Source organism: Amborella trichopoda, chromosome 13, assembly GCF_054954075.1.
Source record: "Amborella trichopoda isolate Santa Cruz 75 chromosome 13, AtrichopodaSantaCruz75HAP2 v2.0, whole genome shotgun sequence".
Taxonomy (NCBI): Eukaryota; Viridiplantae; Streptophyta; class Magnoliopsida; order Amborellales; family Amborellaceae; genus Amborella; species Amborella trichopoda.
In genome coordinates this window covers 13,115,115-13,133,525 of record NC_142348.1, presented here as the reverse complement: position 1 = coordinate 13,133,525, position 18,411 = coordinate 13,115,115, and the positions used below count along the sequence as shown (strand labels likewise).

General features: G+C 32.7%; 1 protein-coding gene across 1 annotated transcript in view; it reads right to left on the bottom strand.

Moving 5' to 3' along the window:
- Positions 1–11,820, bottom strand: part of LOC18435188 (signal peptidase complex subunit 3A) — a 31,366-nt gene extending 19,546 nt beyond the window's left edge. Inside the window, exons 1-3 of the mRNA XM_011625426.3 lie at positions 11,284–11,820; positions 10,926–10,973; positions 1,770–1,832 (exon numbers count right to left, since the gene is read on the bottom strand). Of these exons, the coding sequence (XP_011623728.1) occupies positions 1,770–1,832; positions 10,926–10,973; positions 11,284–11,409 (237 nt within the window). The 5' untranslated portion in view covers positions 11,410–11,820. The remainder of the gene's footprint in view (positions 1–1,769; positions 1,833–10,925; positions 10,974–11,283) is intronic.
- Positions 11,821–18,411: the final 6,591 nt, after the last annotated feature.

Below are 18,411 nucleotides of genomic sequence, written 5' to 3'. Positions count from 1 at the left end.
GTCAATTATTTTGGGCAGATCATATCCAGCTAGGACCCTATGATCCTGTCACAGTGATAAAGTCATATGACAATACCAATGACTATGTTGGTGTGCAATAAGATTACACAACGATGCCAGCAATAGAATGCGGAAGTATTGCAACATAGGTCTTTTCACTGTCAAATCCTACTTTAGGGCCATTCTAAGTGAAATAGGATTTTCCTACATATTTTCCATCCCTGACAAGATTCTCACAACAAACCACCCCTAGAGTCCAGATGGAAAGCTCCAAGAAATTATTTCGAGTTTGGAAGCAGAGGTTGTAAATAACTTGCATTCTCTCTTTACATGCAGGATATGAGAAACTTCTCCTAAGGGTTTTGAGAATGTTGGGTCATGTCTGGATCAATGGAGGATTTCATTTGGAAGACGTGTATTTCAGCTAACTTTAGGACCATCAAGAAGAAAAGAAACAATAACCTTAAAGGATCAAACATGGATTCCTAGAGAGGGACCCTGAATTCCTACATGCACGTAGACATAAAGAATCTTTGAATACAGAGAGCGGTGTTTATCAATTGGGTGAGTCAACTCGGAGTTGCCAAAGTCCCTCGGGCTCAGCACCCTGCCGAGCATGGGACACCCCAAATATGGGGTAAATATAATTTATTTATTTTTTAAAATTCATAGAATATAATTAGTTTATATTAATTAATATATATTAATTACATATTAATTAACATATATTAATTATATATAAATTAAAGTTTGTAGTATATTAATATATATTGAATTTATAGTTAATTCTAATTGAATTAGCCTTGAGAAAATCAATTATAAATTATTTATAATTAATAATGCATATATTTTTTATGTTTTAAGTCTCAAATAATTTTTTCTATTTTCAATTTTTAATTTTTTTGAAAAAATGATCTTTAATGATCTACCTTAAATTCTCATCTTTTGTATGCCTTTTAGCATTATTTAGTTCTTTCCTAACAGTAACTATTTTTCAGGACTTTTGGCCCTTTCTTTTGCGTTTCTTGGCTCTTTGGGCAGATCGACGCGAACTCAAGCGAGTCGTCTCGAACTCGCCCCACTCACTCAGACAGCCTGGGGACCAAGTTCACAGCCAAGCTGTATTTTCTTACACTGGTTCAGAGCATATAATTGAGTTTTTGAATAGACATTTGCTACTCATAGCTCCAGTATTAGGTCAATTGCTACTAACTATGATCTCATTAGAAGGGATGCCAGAGGGCATCTAAAATCTCATCTTGCCCACTGCACTTAGAAGAACCCAGGGCCCTTAAGAGGTTAAGGACTTTAATTACATGTAGCCTTGCTAGCATGGTCCTAATAAAAATTGTCATTAAACAAGGCTGAAATGCGAATTTATAAAACAAGATTCGAGTTTCTCTTTACATTATTCTTAGGTCTGGTGATTAAGGGGGACTCAATGAACACAATTAGATGGTTTCGCAAAAATATAGTTAACCAGGAGATTAGTTACCAAAAAGAGGAGATTCTGAAGAAAGGAAAGGGGGAGTCCGCCACCAGTACCCATATTCTCAAACAACCTAAATGCAAGGCAACTCCTCACTCCTAACGAAGTGCAAATCAGACTTTGTATATCTGAACAAATCAGACTTTTTATTGTCCTTTATATAAATGTAAAAGAGTAAGAATGACCTGGAAACACATTAACCATGAATGCAAAATGTGAAAATGAAATGATTTTATAACAGTATGTATGCATAATAATTCCACATTATCAGAACCGGTACCTGCTTTGTGTTCCATGTAAATGCTGATCGTAAGTCAGCAGCTATATTCAAAGTTAAGGTAACCTGCATGGAGAAACAAGAACATAAAAGGAAACCCAAGTGTATCGAATATATAAATAAAGAGAGAGTGGAAGAGAGCAGTATGCCATAAATAAATTCATGACACGCATGCGCGTGCACAACACAACAGTGAAAAAGTAAGACACCAACACACTTGCACAAATGGGAAGATCCACACATGTACAGATATCCATGCACAAGGAGTATCCTAAACAAAACAAATTTGATTCTTGCACGCACCTGTGAGCACACAAACATACACAGCTGTAAATTTGCACACACGTTCAACAATAGCACAGGCAAATATTATTAGGTACGAAGAAAAACTAAAATCAAAAAGCACTTTGTCAATCCAATATTACATATATATGGCACATATAAGTTTTCAGTCAAAAGACCAAATTGCCCAGAATACGCCAAAGTACGGCAATACTTCACAAGTTTTCAGTCAAAAGACCACATTGTCCAGAATAGGCCAAAGTACAGCAATACCAATGATACAAGAAGAAATCACAAGCATTTCCCAGCTGAAGTGCACTTCCTTAATTCAATGCCCCACATACATGGGATGGAAGACTATATCCTTTATTCATAACATGTATACGCACACTTTTCAGTTAAGCTATTGAAACAGCCACAAGGCTCAAAGGCACAACAATGCCCTATTACAAGCAGTTATCACAAGCATTTTCCTTCTTTAGAATGATAATGATTTTATTAAATTAAAAGAAAAGGAGTATGGAGCACAAGAAAATAAAAAACAACTATGAAAAGCCTCAAGAGCTGCTAAAAAGGCATTACTGACAAGGCCGGGCCAAGAAACATATTGCCAAGGAAGGTAGACCCACAGACTAGCAAAATCTGTCAGCATCCCCATTGGCTTCCCTCAACACCTGCCTAAAGGACACCACCCCACCAATAAGCGGAAACCCCTTATCAACGATGGAAATATGTGCAATGGGGTACTAGTATCTCTGGTAGTCCATGTAATAATCTCCTTCCACTATCAATTGGCAACCACAGTCCTAACCTCAGTAACCAAGGCTGCCCCTAAATTACATAGGACCATACACTTACGCGCTATGAGCTGCGATTCAGCAACCACAATAATGATGGTTGACTAACTTCTTTTGCAGGGAGCATACAAGTTGACATGATTTATGTGGAGGACACATTAACTTAACCTTTATAGCATGATTGAAAGTCAACCACAATGAATCTCACTGTATATATTTAGAATTTCTACGATATGTAGTGCCCCATCTCATTGTAATGTAGTTCTAATGTAAATAGGATTTTATTTTTTTTATTTTATAACTTCTTTTTAGGAAACTGAAATTCAAGTTAGGAGTCCTTCCGAATTTCTAGTTTTCTTCAAGGATATAGAGAATTACGGAGTAAAATTGGACCTTTATTTTTCTTTCTTTTAAAGATGCGAAGTTAGGATTTGATTAGGGTTTCTTAGGGACCAAGCTAATTTTTAAGGTTGTTTTCTTCTATAAATATGTAACTATTGGATCAGAAAAAAGTAGAGAAGACTGAAGAGTAGGAATTTATTTTGGATCATATAAAGAGATCCTTTTGGTGTGGACTCCCTTGAAGACCCTGAGAGAGGTATATTCTCTAAATCTTTGTTCTTGTCTTATATTTCTCTGCTTTGTTGTAGTTCTTTTCCCTCCTTCCCAGCATCAATCGATATCAGAGCCTAGAGATCGCTAGATGCGTAGATGAAATAATTGAGATACACAAGAAGCCTAACAATTAGCAGAATATTACAACAAGTTCTTGTTCCAATGCAACGGGTCACTGAGGCAAGTACCTTGCCGTGGGAGCGAGGTGCCTGCCTAGGTGCGGCCTTGGACACCTGCCCAAGGACACGATGCCCACGGAGGCTCACCTAGGCCTAGGAGGTGGCTTTTTAGCCTCCTAGGCAGGGTGGGGTAGCCTTTATAATCGATTCTCTTACTCTTATATGTGAATTGATTTACAAATTAACTGTCATTATCTCATAAAGATAGGGGCTTAACAGAAAACAAGGTTAGGTGACAACTTGTTAATACAACCTAAACTCCTGTTGGGGAGTGATGTAATTCAGGTTTTTTTTTATTGTTTACTTTATTATTTTTTTGGAGATTAAAATATAGGTTTAGGGTTTTTTGGGGTTTTCAGTTTTCTTTTAGGGTATTTGTGTCTTTTCTTAATGTAAAAAATTAAGGGATAGAATTGGGAGTTTATTTTTTAAAAGATAAAGGGCTACAATTTAGGGAGAAAATTGGGTTTTTGGTGTTTTTCTTCTATGAATATGTAACTAGTGGACACGAAAAAAGAGATGAGAATACACCCTCTCTCAAGGTCTGCAAGGCCGACCGCCCCAAAAAGATATTTCATGAGAATCAAACTAAGTTATTCTTTTATTCTCCTCTTTTGTTTGTTCTATAGTTACATATTTATAAAAGAAATACCCTAAAACCTAACTTGCTTCATAAAACCCTAATCAATATTAAAATCATAGCCCTTCATCTTTGAAAAATTAAACTTTCAATTCTACCCTTTAATACTCCACAATAGAAAAAAAAAATATAGCTAATGACAACTAGAAACCCAAATAACCCCAAACCTAAATTTAAATCTTTAAAAAAATAATAAATAAAAATAAAAAAAACTAATTATATCATTCTTCTCAAGTTGGGAGAAGCACCACCTTGAGCTTATTGTGTTCATCACATCCTTTAAAGGCCATTTGAATAGTTGTTGATGAAGTCCCTGCATTCTCCTAGGTACTTTGTCTTCGTCAATGAACCAATTAATCAAATATTTTATGTGTAACTTGTAGTGGAAATTTGGGATGTCAAAAATAATTATGATTTCCCTTTCGAGCTCCACATGAAACTCTAGAAGATCGACCTCGATACCAAGATTACAAGGATGATCCTCGACTCATGGTTCTTGCATCAAAATTTGCTCCATACATATAGGATCAACTGTCAAAGTTGGTAGTGGGGCTCAATTAATCCTGACGGTGGGAATTGGTGTCAAATCTACGGAATTGCAAGCAAACTCTTATCGACTGTTGATATTTTCTAATTGTTGCAACTGCTGATTAATTTCACCAATCTCTTCTCAAAGTTGAGAAATCTTAACTCGAAACCTTATATGGCTTTACTTATGCTCCCTTTTATTGTTGCTTCACACCCTCAATGACTTTGGCAATATATCATTGATCATAAGCGCAGGTTTTGATGTTATTGTGATTGATGGATCTTCCCTGACTCTAATACCAATGATGTAGAGGAGAGGGGAAATAAAATACATCAGGAAATTAAAAAATAAAATAAAAAATAAGAGAATATACAATCTATCAAAGTCTACAAAGGAGTCCATCTTATTCAAAAGGCCCAAAATATGTTCATCTTCTATTCTCCTCTATTTTCTTATTCAATAGTTACATATTTACAATAGAAAAATCCTAAAACCTAACTTAGTCCCTTAGAAACCATAATCAATATTAAATCCTAGCCCATCAATTCTCTCCAATAAAAAAAGACACAAATATCCTAAAAGAAAACTAGAAACCCAAATAACCCCAAGCCTACATTTCAATCTCTCAAAAAATAATAGAATAAGAAAAATAAAAAACCCAATCACAATAGGGAGCTACATATGGGAAAATGTGGGAATGATGCTAACGTATCTTAACTCTTATAAAACAAAATGCATTTGACATACATTTATATGGAGGAAAGTTGATGAATAGAATAATATCTCTCAATATTTACCCCAAAAACATTTGTTCCCAACCTAAGTTCCCTTGTGTGGGAGCTCATGGAATCGATTGCTTAGGAGGGCCTTAGAAGCACCCTTTGGATATGTGTTTGTGTTTATCAATATTTGAAAACAAGGCTCAGCCATGAAACTCGGCCACTAGTCAAACCAAGTAACGCATGCGAGTCTGAGTCAACTCTCCGAAGTCTATGACGAATTCGAAAAATGCAGAAAAAAGTTAAAAAAATCGAAGCAATAGAGAGAGAAGGAGAGAGAGAGCGATAGGAGGTCAGAAAAAGAGAAAGAGAAAGATTTGAAGTGCGAAGTCAAACTTTAGAATTTTTTTTCTTTTTTTTAAGAGTTTTTTGGGTCCAAGATGGGTATTAGAGAATGGATGGCCCATAGTTCCCAGGATCTTCCAAATAGGTGGTGATCCCTCTCCAAGATCTCACTCCCACCTCTGAAAAAGGGATCTCAATTTCAAAAATTTTGGATCCCAATCCCTACTGATGAGGATCATTGTTCCCATTGTTAGGATCTCGATTCCAACCTTAAAGACTAAAACAATAACCAAATAGATGATTTTCTTTATTTACAGCAAGTCAGCAAAAAACTATATTTTTTAACAAAGTTGCAGCTTGCTGGCTATAAATAAAGAGATACCTACTTTAAAGAGTATATATGACCCTAGATCCCAGAAGGTTGGGATCAAGATCCCCAAAAAGTTGGGAAATCAATCCCTAATATTTAGGCATCTTCACCCTTAACATATGCATTATACGAACGACACTCCCAACCTTAGTGATCTTATGGCATTTCAAAATCCCCCCTTCCCAGTCCCACTGCCGAAACCAACTATGGAATGGCTCAATCATTAAGAGAGAGAGAGAGAGAGAGAGAGAGAAACTCTTGGTTTTTCTTAGTATCTTTTGTGAGTCTAGTAGAGAAAGAAAGGTGTAGAAGAAGCCGAAACATGGAAGTGAGAGGGAATAGAAGATGCTACGGATATGACCTTTTGGAAAAGAAAAGATAAACTCTTGGTGTTTCTTAGTATCTTTTATGGGTCTAGTAAAGAAAGAGAGGGGTAGACGAAGCTGAAACATGGAAGCGAGAAGGAATACAAGAAGCTAAAACGTGGAAAAGAGAGGGGCCAAAATAAGCAAAGAAGTGGAAGTCTATCTCACATGATTAATCGAGAGAAACGACGAATATTACGATAGTTCATAGACATCTAACCATCCAACAACCAAGAGAAGCCATATTGATGAAGTGTTAAGTGACAACATACTGGCCACTTGCAGCAAGGCTTTGTTTTGACAGTATATATATATATATATGTTGAAAAACAAAATGATATATTTTTTAATTTAATATACACATGCACCATGTAAACTCCATAGTGAGATTATCTCATAAAAAATATATTTGAGATTGTAGGGCCATGAAGAAAAAGGGAATGCAATTTATCCTTAACCTCCCATACTCTTACGATGTTGTTCATTAAACCTTGAGTATCTATATCCCTATAAGGCATAGAATGAACATACATAGTTTTTTTTTTTTTTTTTTTTTGAATGTTTGCTATTAGTAATGGGTTAGCAATTTTTTAAACCGTTTGTAGTTTCTGAAAGGGGTTAGCATTGGTAGGAATGGAAACCGAGACCGATAGCTAAGTCACCGGTGGTGCTAACACCTTGACCTCAACCCCATTCCTTTAACCTACCATACTTTTAAAGATGACTCTAGCCATCTTTGAAAATTTACAATCATCCAATCATGTATCAATTATCAAATAAATAAATAAAGAATCTAATCTATATCTAGTGACTATGGATCATCATCCCATGTTAAATGGGATCAAGATCCCATTTAGGCAAGAGCAATTTTCCAAGGAGGATGATCTGGGAATGTGGAACCATGTTCCTATAGCTGGAGTGATCCCTAGGGAAGGTGCTACCCAAAAATATGTTTCTTTCATCAAATGTCCTTTTAGGGTGATTCAAACATCAACTTAATGATCTCCCCAGAATCCATGATTATTGTCTTCCAAATTTTCTCCTAATTTTGATGCTTTAGTATTCAAATCTTAGTCAAATGGCAATTAAAAAAAAATTACAAACTTTAGAATTAATAAAGTTTAAACTTGACTAGATTAAGGAAGTCTGAGACTTTGAGCTCATTATAGGTTGGAGTTAGTTTCCTTTTTTTTGGTTAGTATTACTCTACAAGATGTCTAATTTTGCAGAAGGGCTGATTTCCTAAAACTATAGATGATCTAGTTTTTTAATCTTGTTAGGATGAATTTAGGAAAGACTTAGGGGTTGTTGAACTTCCAAGTTAAGCAAGACAAGAGGTTCCCACTTCTACAATTAGTCATATAGGCCGACGGCTACTTCATTCCATTGATTCAAAAAGTAGTCTGTCCAAGACCTTGGCGGGCTAGGGGGGGTGGGCAGACCAATTAGGCTGGTTGTCCCAACACCTGCCTAGTACCCCGCTTAGGCAGCTGCCCAGGGTACCTGGGCAGGAACCCATTGGATTGCACCTGCCTAGGTGCAAAAATACTCATCGGGTGGGGTAATTTTGGCTTGTTTTTGTTTGGATTATAAAAAATGCATGAATAAGTATTTTTTATACAAAATTTGGACCTAAACAAGATTACTGGATACCCCTTGCTCCTTTTTGAACCTAGGCCGCCCAGGTTTTGGGCAGCCGACCTAGACCCCCCGAATTGCCTAAGCGTCGCCCAGTGTTTTTTGGAACACTACTTCATTCAAGTTGAGTAACAAAATTTGAGCTTTAAATTGTGGTGAGAGGCCACCTTTAGAGGAGATATTCCTTCATTCTTCTTCTAGAGAGAATGATTCTACAACTCTAGCCCAAGCTTGGGAGACTCTCCCTTAAAGGTTAGTGAAGAGATTCACTAAGACCCTAGCTTGTGGTTTTAAGGTTCTCCTCATGTAAGCTTGGGCCCATTCTTTTTTCCCACATGTGGCATACCCCCGTTCGCCCTTATTCTCCTAAATCCATCATGCCTTAACCCAAACCCTTGTCAATCTTGAACTCTTAATGCCCACAAAAGACATGTCATTATCAAATTCGTCAACCTTCTTAAAATCTTCCAAAACAACTCTCCTTTAACCCTAATAAGCTAGCCCTGCCTCATTTTCAAAAAAATAAAAATAAATAAATAAATAAATAATAAAAATAATACAAAAAGAATAATAATAAATTTTCAAAGCAATAAGCTAACCACCACCTCTCAGAACCCATCACCCATATACCCTTGAACTCTAGATTTGCAATTATGCAATTTGGAATTCATCTTATCACCACACTACCTTGCTGGGCTGAGAAATACTAGCAAGCTTACCCCTTTATAAAACCTGAAACCCACCCTAAACCTTCCCTAACTATACCCTTGCCATAAAGGTCCTACCTCCTTTAGGCATCCTATCATCCACTCCTACCTAATACCATGATCCTAGATACAGTATGGTTACAAAGAATGACTTGGTATTTCTCACAATCATTGATATGGATATGGATATGACCATCCTATTTAACACATCTTTAAAAATATTCTTTTCACATGTATATACTTACATAGAAAATTTATAAAAATTCCTATAAAAGATGAACCATTTAACATTCTACCCTCTTGCAACTATTCAAACTCAAGATCATGTGTTCTTGTCATGGGTAATTGGAGATTAAATCAAAAGATCCGGTAAAGTGTCAAATTGATCATCTCTCATGGGTAATTTGATAAATTTCCCTACTTACGTATATGCATTTGATACAGTGATCTAGATATATATTATATCATAATGTATAACATTATATTTATTAATATTATTTTTTATAGTTATTTAATTTTATACTTACAAGTCTAACAAGGTAGACCACCAGCACGTTAATCAAATAAAAGTATTTGTGCACCGTAAATCGAATATAGAAGACCTCAAACCATCCAAAATATTGTTGCCCCGTACTTTCTATAGCTATTATACATGTGTATGGTCCAAGTTCCCTTCGTCCTAAATCAAAAGGAGAAAAGAAAAGCAAGGGATTACTCATTTGAAAGCTGTTTGCCTCATTAACATAGGGGTTGGGCCATAGGATTTGGATTGGTGCCCAAAACACCTTGTATGGTTTGGGGATAAAGTAGAGTAACTCCAGCATTATTTATATATTATTTCAGCTTCATTTTTTTTATTTTGTTTAATGCTATGACCTATGCTATTACACTATGGTTGACACGAGACGTTTGACCTAAACTATTTTTCACTGGAATCTGATAAGCAGTTTAAGAATTCTACAACTAAACCACATCATCTAAAACAACCCCCCATGGAAACAAGAAATAATACGAGCAGGCATTTATCCTTTGATCTGTTGTTTTCTGCCTTTGTCTATTCTGCAATTCCTAAAAGATTTTTATCTCTTTATATAGAGTTTTATTGCTCATGCAATTAGTTCTGAAATTGATTATGGGCAATAGGAGTTGAGATCCGTATGCAAAACTTTGGCATTTCTGCATGTGCAACTCTTAAAAAAAGTGGCAGTTAACAAGTTGTCACCTTGTTGTTAAACCACCTAGCTATAAGCTAATCATAAGGATTATCATAGCACTGATATTGCAAATGATGGGATGATCCATATAAAATCATTTATTTCACTATAAAATAATTGGAGAAAATATATAAGCCCAGCATATATGTAATATAAAAACCATTTTCTTGTCATCATGGGTGGTTGATCTACAGTATTTGGATTAGCACCTCAACCCCATTGTGGTTCGAGGACAGATTCAATTGAGTAACTCTAACCTCAATGTTATAATCCTCTATCTTTATTTGTTTAGATAATCTTTCATCTTCATTATTGTTGTGCTTGTTGCAAAAGCTTCCAAATTCAAGTAGGTTTTTACACAATCTAAATCCATAAGTCCCATCTCCACTATTTATCAACCACCACGACAATTCGTATTACACTTCTTCTTATTCTGACACATTTCAATAGGCATTCTCCTATATTTCTATTCAAATGTGGGGGTGATAAACCACTGCCTCATTGGAGAAGGTAATAGTCCATTTCAGTCCTCAGCAAACTTAAGAGAATAAGTCAAAAATACAGAGAAAGCATAAAGGCAACTAAAAGTGCAAAAAAAGAGTTGCACATAAACGACCCATCTTCCAAATTCAATGCACAACATACAACAGATCATAATGTCAATGCCAGTAAAACGGATCATAAAATGTTAAAGCCCATATAGCTCATGAATCAGCATCTCTCAAAAAGAGGAGAGAAAGCAAAGGATAAAAGTGTAACCTCATCGTTCCCACTCGGGCCCTTTCTGAACCGATTTATCTTGACCACCTAAACAATAATTGCTTAAATCAGAGTAAGCCAAAAAACCAAGAAGATAATCAACTAATTATTCGTCAAATTCCATTAAAACCTAACCTTCTAACCACATTGAAAAACAATAATGACTAATTATTCGTCGAATTCCATCAACAATTCAGCACAGAAACTCACTAGAATATCAGATATGAAGAAGAATTACAGTGTAGGATCACTGAAGTAAAATGAAGAAGCAATCCAAACTCTAGTTTTCAGAGAGAGAGAGAGCGAGAGTAAGAAGGAAAAGATTAATAATTAAGCGGAGATAGTGGTCGTTAGGAACCTGAAGTTCGGCGTTAGGAGAGGGAAGGCTTAACTTGTCAGAGAAGGAGGCCACGGCGCACATTAGAGCGAGAATGGTGGCCGCATATGTGAGAAGGCTGTTCAATCTATAACCAAAACTATGCATCTTCTTTCTCTTTTGTTCTTGCAGTTGCAGAGGTGCGTGCAGCAAGTAGGTTATAGGAAGATGATAGGGGTTATAGACTTGATACTTGCTTCATTAAGACACAGAAATCGGCCACACTTTCTTGCTAAATTTTGCAAGTAAAATTTGGGAGATTGAAAGATCTTTGGATTTTGTTTCGAAATTTGAGTCTATTAAAGGAGCCTTGTCTGCATTCAAAAAGAAATGAATCAGGCCACAGTCAACGATTGGAAATTCAACATTACATTATTTTGGAAAACTTAGTCTAATATTTCTCTTTTTTATGGTATTGCAAAGGTTGACATTTGGCCGATCTGTAAATAATAATATTGCTTAAATATTCCGTTCAAGTAGTTCGTCTGAAAATCTATTTTGTTAAGAAATTTAAGTCTCAAAATGATATAAATTGAGCTGATATATGAATAAGCAAAAATTTTGAAAATTGACGGTCTAAATAACGTGTTGTAAGATGCACTATTTATCGGACTCAAATTTTTTTTTGTCATATTCATACATCTCGATGTCTAAATAATCAATTATAGAGTTTTTCAACATTAAAACAACTTTTTCCATATATTTTTGAAACGCATCTGTAATTCTACATTTTAAGGTTGCAACCTTATATAAACTTTTCCCATATATATATATATAGAAAACGCAAAGCCTATAGGCAAAAATGAATAGTGATTTTGCCTACGCTCATCATAGTCCAAAGTTCTATCACAGTTATTTGGTAGTTTTTTAATTTTCATTTTTTTTTAAGAATCAAAATGATCTGAAATTTGGAGCGTATATTCATCACAAATAGGATAATCTAATAAAAATATAAAAAAATTAATTCATAAAATATAAATTGACCAAAATACCCCTGAAAATTTATAGGGGTATTTTGGTTAATTAATATTTTACGAAATATTTTTTTCATATTTTTATTAGATGTGTCTCACTAAAATGTACACACACTCCAAATTTTAAATTATTTTGATATATAAAAAAATAAAAATTGAAACACTATCAAACAATCGTGACCGTGTGATAAATTTTAAATAGTGATGAGCATAAGCAAAATCACTCTTTATTTTCGCCTATAGGTGTTGAAAAAACTTTTCTCATATATATATATAGGTAAATACTGATATTAGACCACTAGCTCATATGAACATATGAACCCTACGGTTCAAATTGAATCTAGGCCGATCAGACGGTCATGACCTTATTTCATATTTTAATTTTAATTTTTTTTTTTAAGAATATATATATGTATGGATAATCTAAAATGTACAACCCTTTAAATTACAAAAGTTAAAGATATAGAGAGTTGTGAATGGTGGATTTATTAATTTTGTAGTCTATTTTTTAAATTATTAATTTTGTAGTCTATTTTTTAAAAGAAACTAATTTTTGTGATATCTTCATCATTAAGTAAGGACAATTTTGTTAATATTACTACCAGACATAGGTACTTTTATCAACTCCATAAAGGATAAAGTTAAAATTATTACTACATGACAAGAGCACTCTACAAATAAAATTTCAAAGCACTAACTTTCATAATGCCATTGTAATTTTGTAAAAAACTCAAATTTATTCATGCTTAATGGTTAAGTTACTTATAAAAATAATTTTTTAAATAAAAAATAATTATCTTTTTTATAAATACACCTATCACAACCCCTTTTAACTTTAACATTTGTATTTTGAGAGGTTGTTAACTCTAGACAAACCTATATATATAACTCTGACAATAGTTGGCCAACTATAATGAATAGTAATATAGGTGGAATAGGAGCCGTCAGATCTTTATCATACGGTTCAGAATACATATCACTATATTAATTTTAATTGTTTTTCTATAAATTGGATCATAATGAAATTTTACACATGTATACTAAAAATAAGGCGCACAAATAAAAAATATAGAAAAAATATTCCCAAAATATAAAATGATCAAAATACCCTTGAAAAATGATGGGGATATTTTGGTCATTTTAAATTATTGAAAATACTTTTTTTATATTTTTATATGATGTGTAATAGTATTAGATATATACACCCAAAATTTTATATTAAGAAAATTTAAATAAAAAATATTAAAATAAAATAGTGATGTACATTCTGAACCACATGATGAAGATCTGACGGCTCCCATTCTACCTATATACTATTTATTATAGCTGGCCAGATGTTGTAAGATTTACCCTATATATATATATATATATATATATATATATATATATATATATATATATATATATATATATATATATATATATATATATATATATAGAAAAAAATTTTGGTACACCATGCGTACCGCTACAATAAATGCCCAACGGCCCAGATCGAATCTGGGCCGATCTGATGGTCACAGTTGTCTGAGAGTGTTTTAATTTTAATATTTTTCTACAAATCAGAATGATATGAAATTTGGAACGTGTGTACATCTTAGTGAAGCGCACCTAAAAAAAATATAAAAACAATAATTAGTATAAAAATGACAAAAATACCCTTGAAATGTTTCAGGGGTATTTTTATCAATTTATTTCTTGTAAAATATTTTTTTGATATTTTTCGTAGATTCGTCTATTTTTTATGAATATAAAATCAAAATTTCATATCATTCCAATATGTAAATAAAAAATAAAAAATAAAACACTACCGAATATCTATAATCGTCAGATCGGCCCAGATTCTATCAAGGTCGTTTGGCGTTTACTATAGCGGTACATGAATCAGCTTAACGTAGCATCTTCCATAGTAATAGAACTAATAAAATAAAGAATAGAAATAAGAAAGAATAATTTATACAAAGATTTGTTCCTAAAAATAAAAATAGAAAAGGGAAAAGAAACCTTTCAGTATGCTATAAATGTGGCAAAGTTGGTCATTATAAGAACAACTGTAAAGTTAAAAAACAAATAGATTCTATTATACTAGATGAAAAATATTAGAAATAAAATTTATGATATTGTACAACTATATGAGACATCTAGTTCTGATAACTCTGATTCAGAATCAAGTAAATCGTCGGAAATAGAAATAATAAATGATGAAGATTTAATTTATGAAACTACAGAACCAGAGGAATGTTCTTGTAATAAGCTTTCTCAAGAAGAAAGTTTAATCTTAGATTTGATAGATAGAATTACAAATGGTAATGAAAGAAGAGATATAATTGAACAATATATTAACATATTTAAGAAAAAACATAAACCATCTCCATTAGTCAAACCTCCAGAAGAATATAATTTTTCAAAAATACTTAAAAGAATTCAAAAAAGAGAATCCAAAAGAGAACCAACCATATCTGAATTAAAACAAAAAATTAATGAAGTAAAAGGAGAAGTTCAAAAACTCAAAAATGGAATAAGAATACTTGAATTAAATAATGATTTAACTAAAAACACTGAAAATCTTTTAGAAGATGAAGAATTAGAATTCAATAATCTACTAAATCAAACTATCAAAGAAAACCCAGAATCTTCAGGAACTATACCTCAGAATGGTTATATAAATGTAATAAATAGAGTTATGAATAAAAAATGGTTTACTTTAATCAAAATAATAGTTAAAAACGAATACAGCTTTCAATCTTTAGCCTTAATAGATTCAGGAGCAGACTTAAATTGCATTAATGAAGGGCTGGTTCCTACCAAATATTTTGATAAAACGACGTAAATATTAAATACAGATGATGGTAGTAGACTATTTATTAAATACAAACTATCTAATGCCGTCATTTGTAATAATGGTATTTGCTTCGAATTACCATTCATAATGGTAAAAGGATTAAATCAAACAGTAATTTTAGGAACACCATTTCTTAGCATTCTTTATCCTATAAAAATTGATCAAACTGGAATAGAATCAAATATTGACGGCAATATTGTTAAATTTGAATTTATAGACAAACCAAAAATAAAAGAAATCAATAATGTAAAACAAAGCATTGAAAATAAAGAAAGATATCTATGCCATCTAAAAGAATAAATAAAATAAAAAACTATAGAGGAAGATTTATTATTACCAGAAATAAAAAAGAAAATAGAAAAAATAAAAAATCAAATAGAAAAAGAAGTATGTAACGAATTACCTAATGCATTCTGGAATAGACAAAAACATATAATAAATTTACCAAATGAAGAAAAGTTCGAAGAAAATAGAATACCCACAAAAGCAAGACCCATACAAATGAATGCAAGGCTCCTTAAAATTTGTAAAAAAGAGATCGATGAACTCCTTAGAAAAAATTTAATCAGAAAAAGCTCATCTCCTTGGAGTTGTGCCGCTTTTTATGTTGAAAATAATGTTGAAAAAGAAAGAGGAGTTTCAAGACTAGTAATAAATTATAAACCTCTTAATAAAGTATTAAAATGGGTTAGATATCCTATACCTAATAAAAAAGATATTTTAAATAGACTAGTAAATGCCTGTATATTTTCAAAATTTAATCTCAAGTTAGGATACTGACAAATACAAATAAACGAAGTTGATAGATATAAACCGCTTTCAATGTCCCTTTTGGATAATACGAATGGAATGTTATGCCTTTCGATTTAAAGAATGTTCCTTCGGAATTTCAAAAAATTATGAACGAGATATTTAACCCATACACTAAATTTATGATAGTCTATATTGATGATGTTTTAATCTTTTCAGAAGATTTACATCAACATTTTAAACATATTAATATTTTTCTTAATGCTATTAAAAATACAGGATTAGTTGTTTATGCTAAAAAAATTAATCTTTGCCAAACCAAAGTAAGATTTTTAGGACATAATATATACCAAGGAACTATTAATCCGATAGATAGAGCTATTGAATTTGCAAGTAAATTTCCTGATATTATTTTTACCAAAGTTGAACTTCAAAGATTTCTTGGATGCTTAAACTATATTGCAGACTTTTATAAAAACCTAGCAATAGATGCAAAACCCCTTTATGATAGATTAAAAAAGAATCCACCAAAATGGACTGATGTTCATACAAATGCAGCACAAAAAATAAAACTAAAATCACAAGAATTGCCTTGCTTAGCCTTGGCAAATCCAAATGCACTTAAAATTATAGAATGCGATGCATCAGAATATGGTCTAGGATGAATTCTTAAACAAAAATTAAATAATGAAAAGGAACTACTAGTTAGATATACATCTAAAGCCTGGGATACTACACAACAAAATTATTCTACTATTAAAAAAGAAATTCTTGCAATCGTTCATTGTCTAACAAAATTTCAAAGTGATCTACTTAATATTTCATTCATTATACAAACTGATTGCAAATCTGCTAAATATATACAAATCCAAATGCACTTAAAATTATAGAATGCGATGCATCAGAATATGGTCTAGGAGGAATTCTTAAACAAAAATTTAATAATGAAAAGGAACAACTAGTTAGATATACATCTAAAGCCTGGAATACTACACAACAAAATTATTCCACCATTAAAAAAGAAATTCTTGCAATCGTTCATTGTGTAACAAAATTTCAAAGTGATCTACTTAATATTTCATTCATTATACGAACTAATTGTAAATCTGCTAAATATATACTACAGAAAGATGTCCAAAATCTTGTAGTAAAACAGATTTTTGCTCGATGGCAAGCTATTTTATTTAGTTTTGATTTTACTATTGAACATCTTAGTGGTAAACATAATTATCTTCCTGATTTTCTTACTCGCGAATTTTTGCAGGGAGGGAAGGACTCTAGACTTTGATCCCGAACCGGAAGAGCAAAAGCCTTTGGCTTTGCAACTTTTCAATATAAATAGAAATATCCACTATGGATAAAGGAAAACTTCCTATGGAAATTGTACCATCATCACCAGGCTTTATCCACCTTTGTCACCAATTAGATCAATACAAAATTATCCTGACTATTCTAGTCAAATTCCAACTAGTCCAAACCCAAGATTCATAACCTCTTCTGTCCCAAATAAAGTATCAAGCTCTGGAAAATCTATTTTTGAGGAAACTTCTTTCCTCATTGATATCATTATCGATGATAAATATATAAAGACCGACCCAAATAAGCTAGCCTCCCCATACCTTTTAAACCATCTGAGCCCAACCAATGGAAATAAATCTAGAGAATGGTATAAAGCCATTCTACTAGAAACCGGCTCAATTTCCCTTGTTCATTTCTACCATACTAATACAAAGATGATTGGATATAGCAAATTGCAAATACGGAAAATATTATCATATGATTATTGGGGTTGCAACCCTACTTGTGGAAAAAAATTAAAGAATCCAGAGTTCCCAAATAAATATTTCAAATATTTTGAATACATTGATGCTTAGCACAAAATATTTGCATATCAAAATACAAATTATTCCCATGCCTGGTTTGTGCAATTTAAAATGCCAATCTTTGAACCATTTCCCAGTTGGTTTCGATATTGGTTCCTTATATGGGGATCAGGATCACAGATATTGCTCGAAAAGGTGCAATTATTCCAGGGAAAGTTTGCCGAATATAATGGCAAAAATAAAAATATAGATTATCATTTATATTTTATGTCAATATATCAGATTCTTTGGATTGTTAAGTGGGAGTATGGAATCTCATAAAATAATGATGATACTTTTGAATATATCCTTAGATTGGGAAAAAGAATATTCATAAAATGGTGGGATGTTTTTTATAATAAGCATCTGGATCCCGAGTTTATAAAATTAAAAAGAATACCAGAATTATCCCCAAATAATCCCCAATATGATTCTCCCAATGAAACCCTAAATCAGTTTTCTGACTATGTTAAGAGAATGCGCAAACTAAACCTTAAAGCCACCAAGGAAGAGTTGGAAAAGCAACTTATACACATTTTCGAAGAAGAATCTGAAGAGAAATCAGCATCTCAGACAGAAAATGAAGATAATGATGAGTTTAGCCAGAGGCCACCATTCTGACCCGAAGACTCGAAATAAAGAAAAGTGGCACACAAAATTACCTGTACATAAAGAAGAAGGA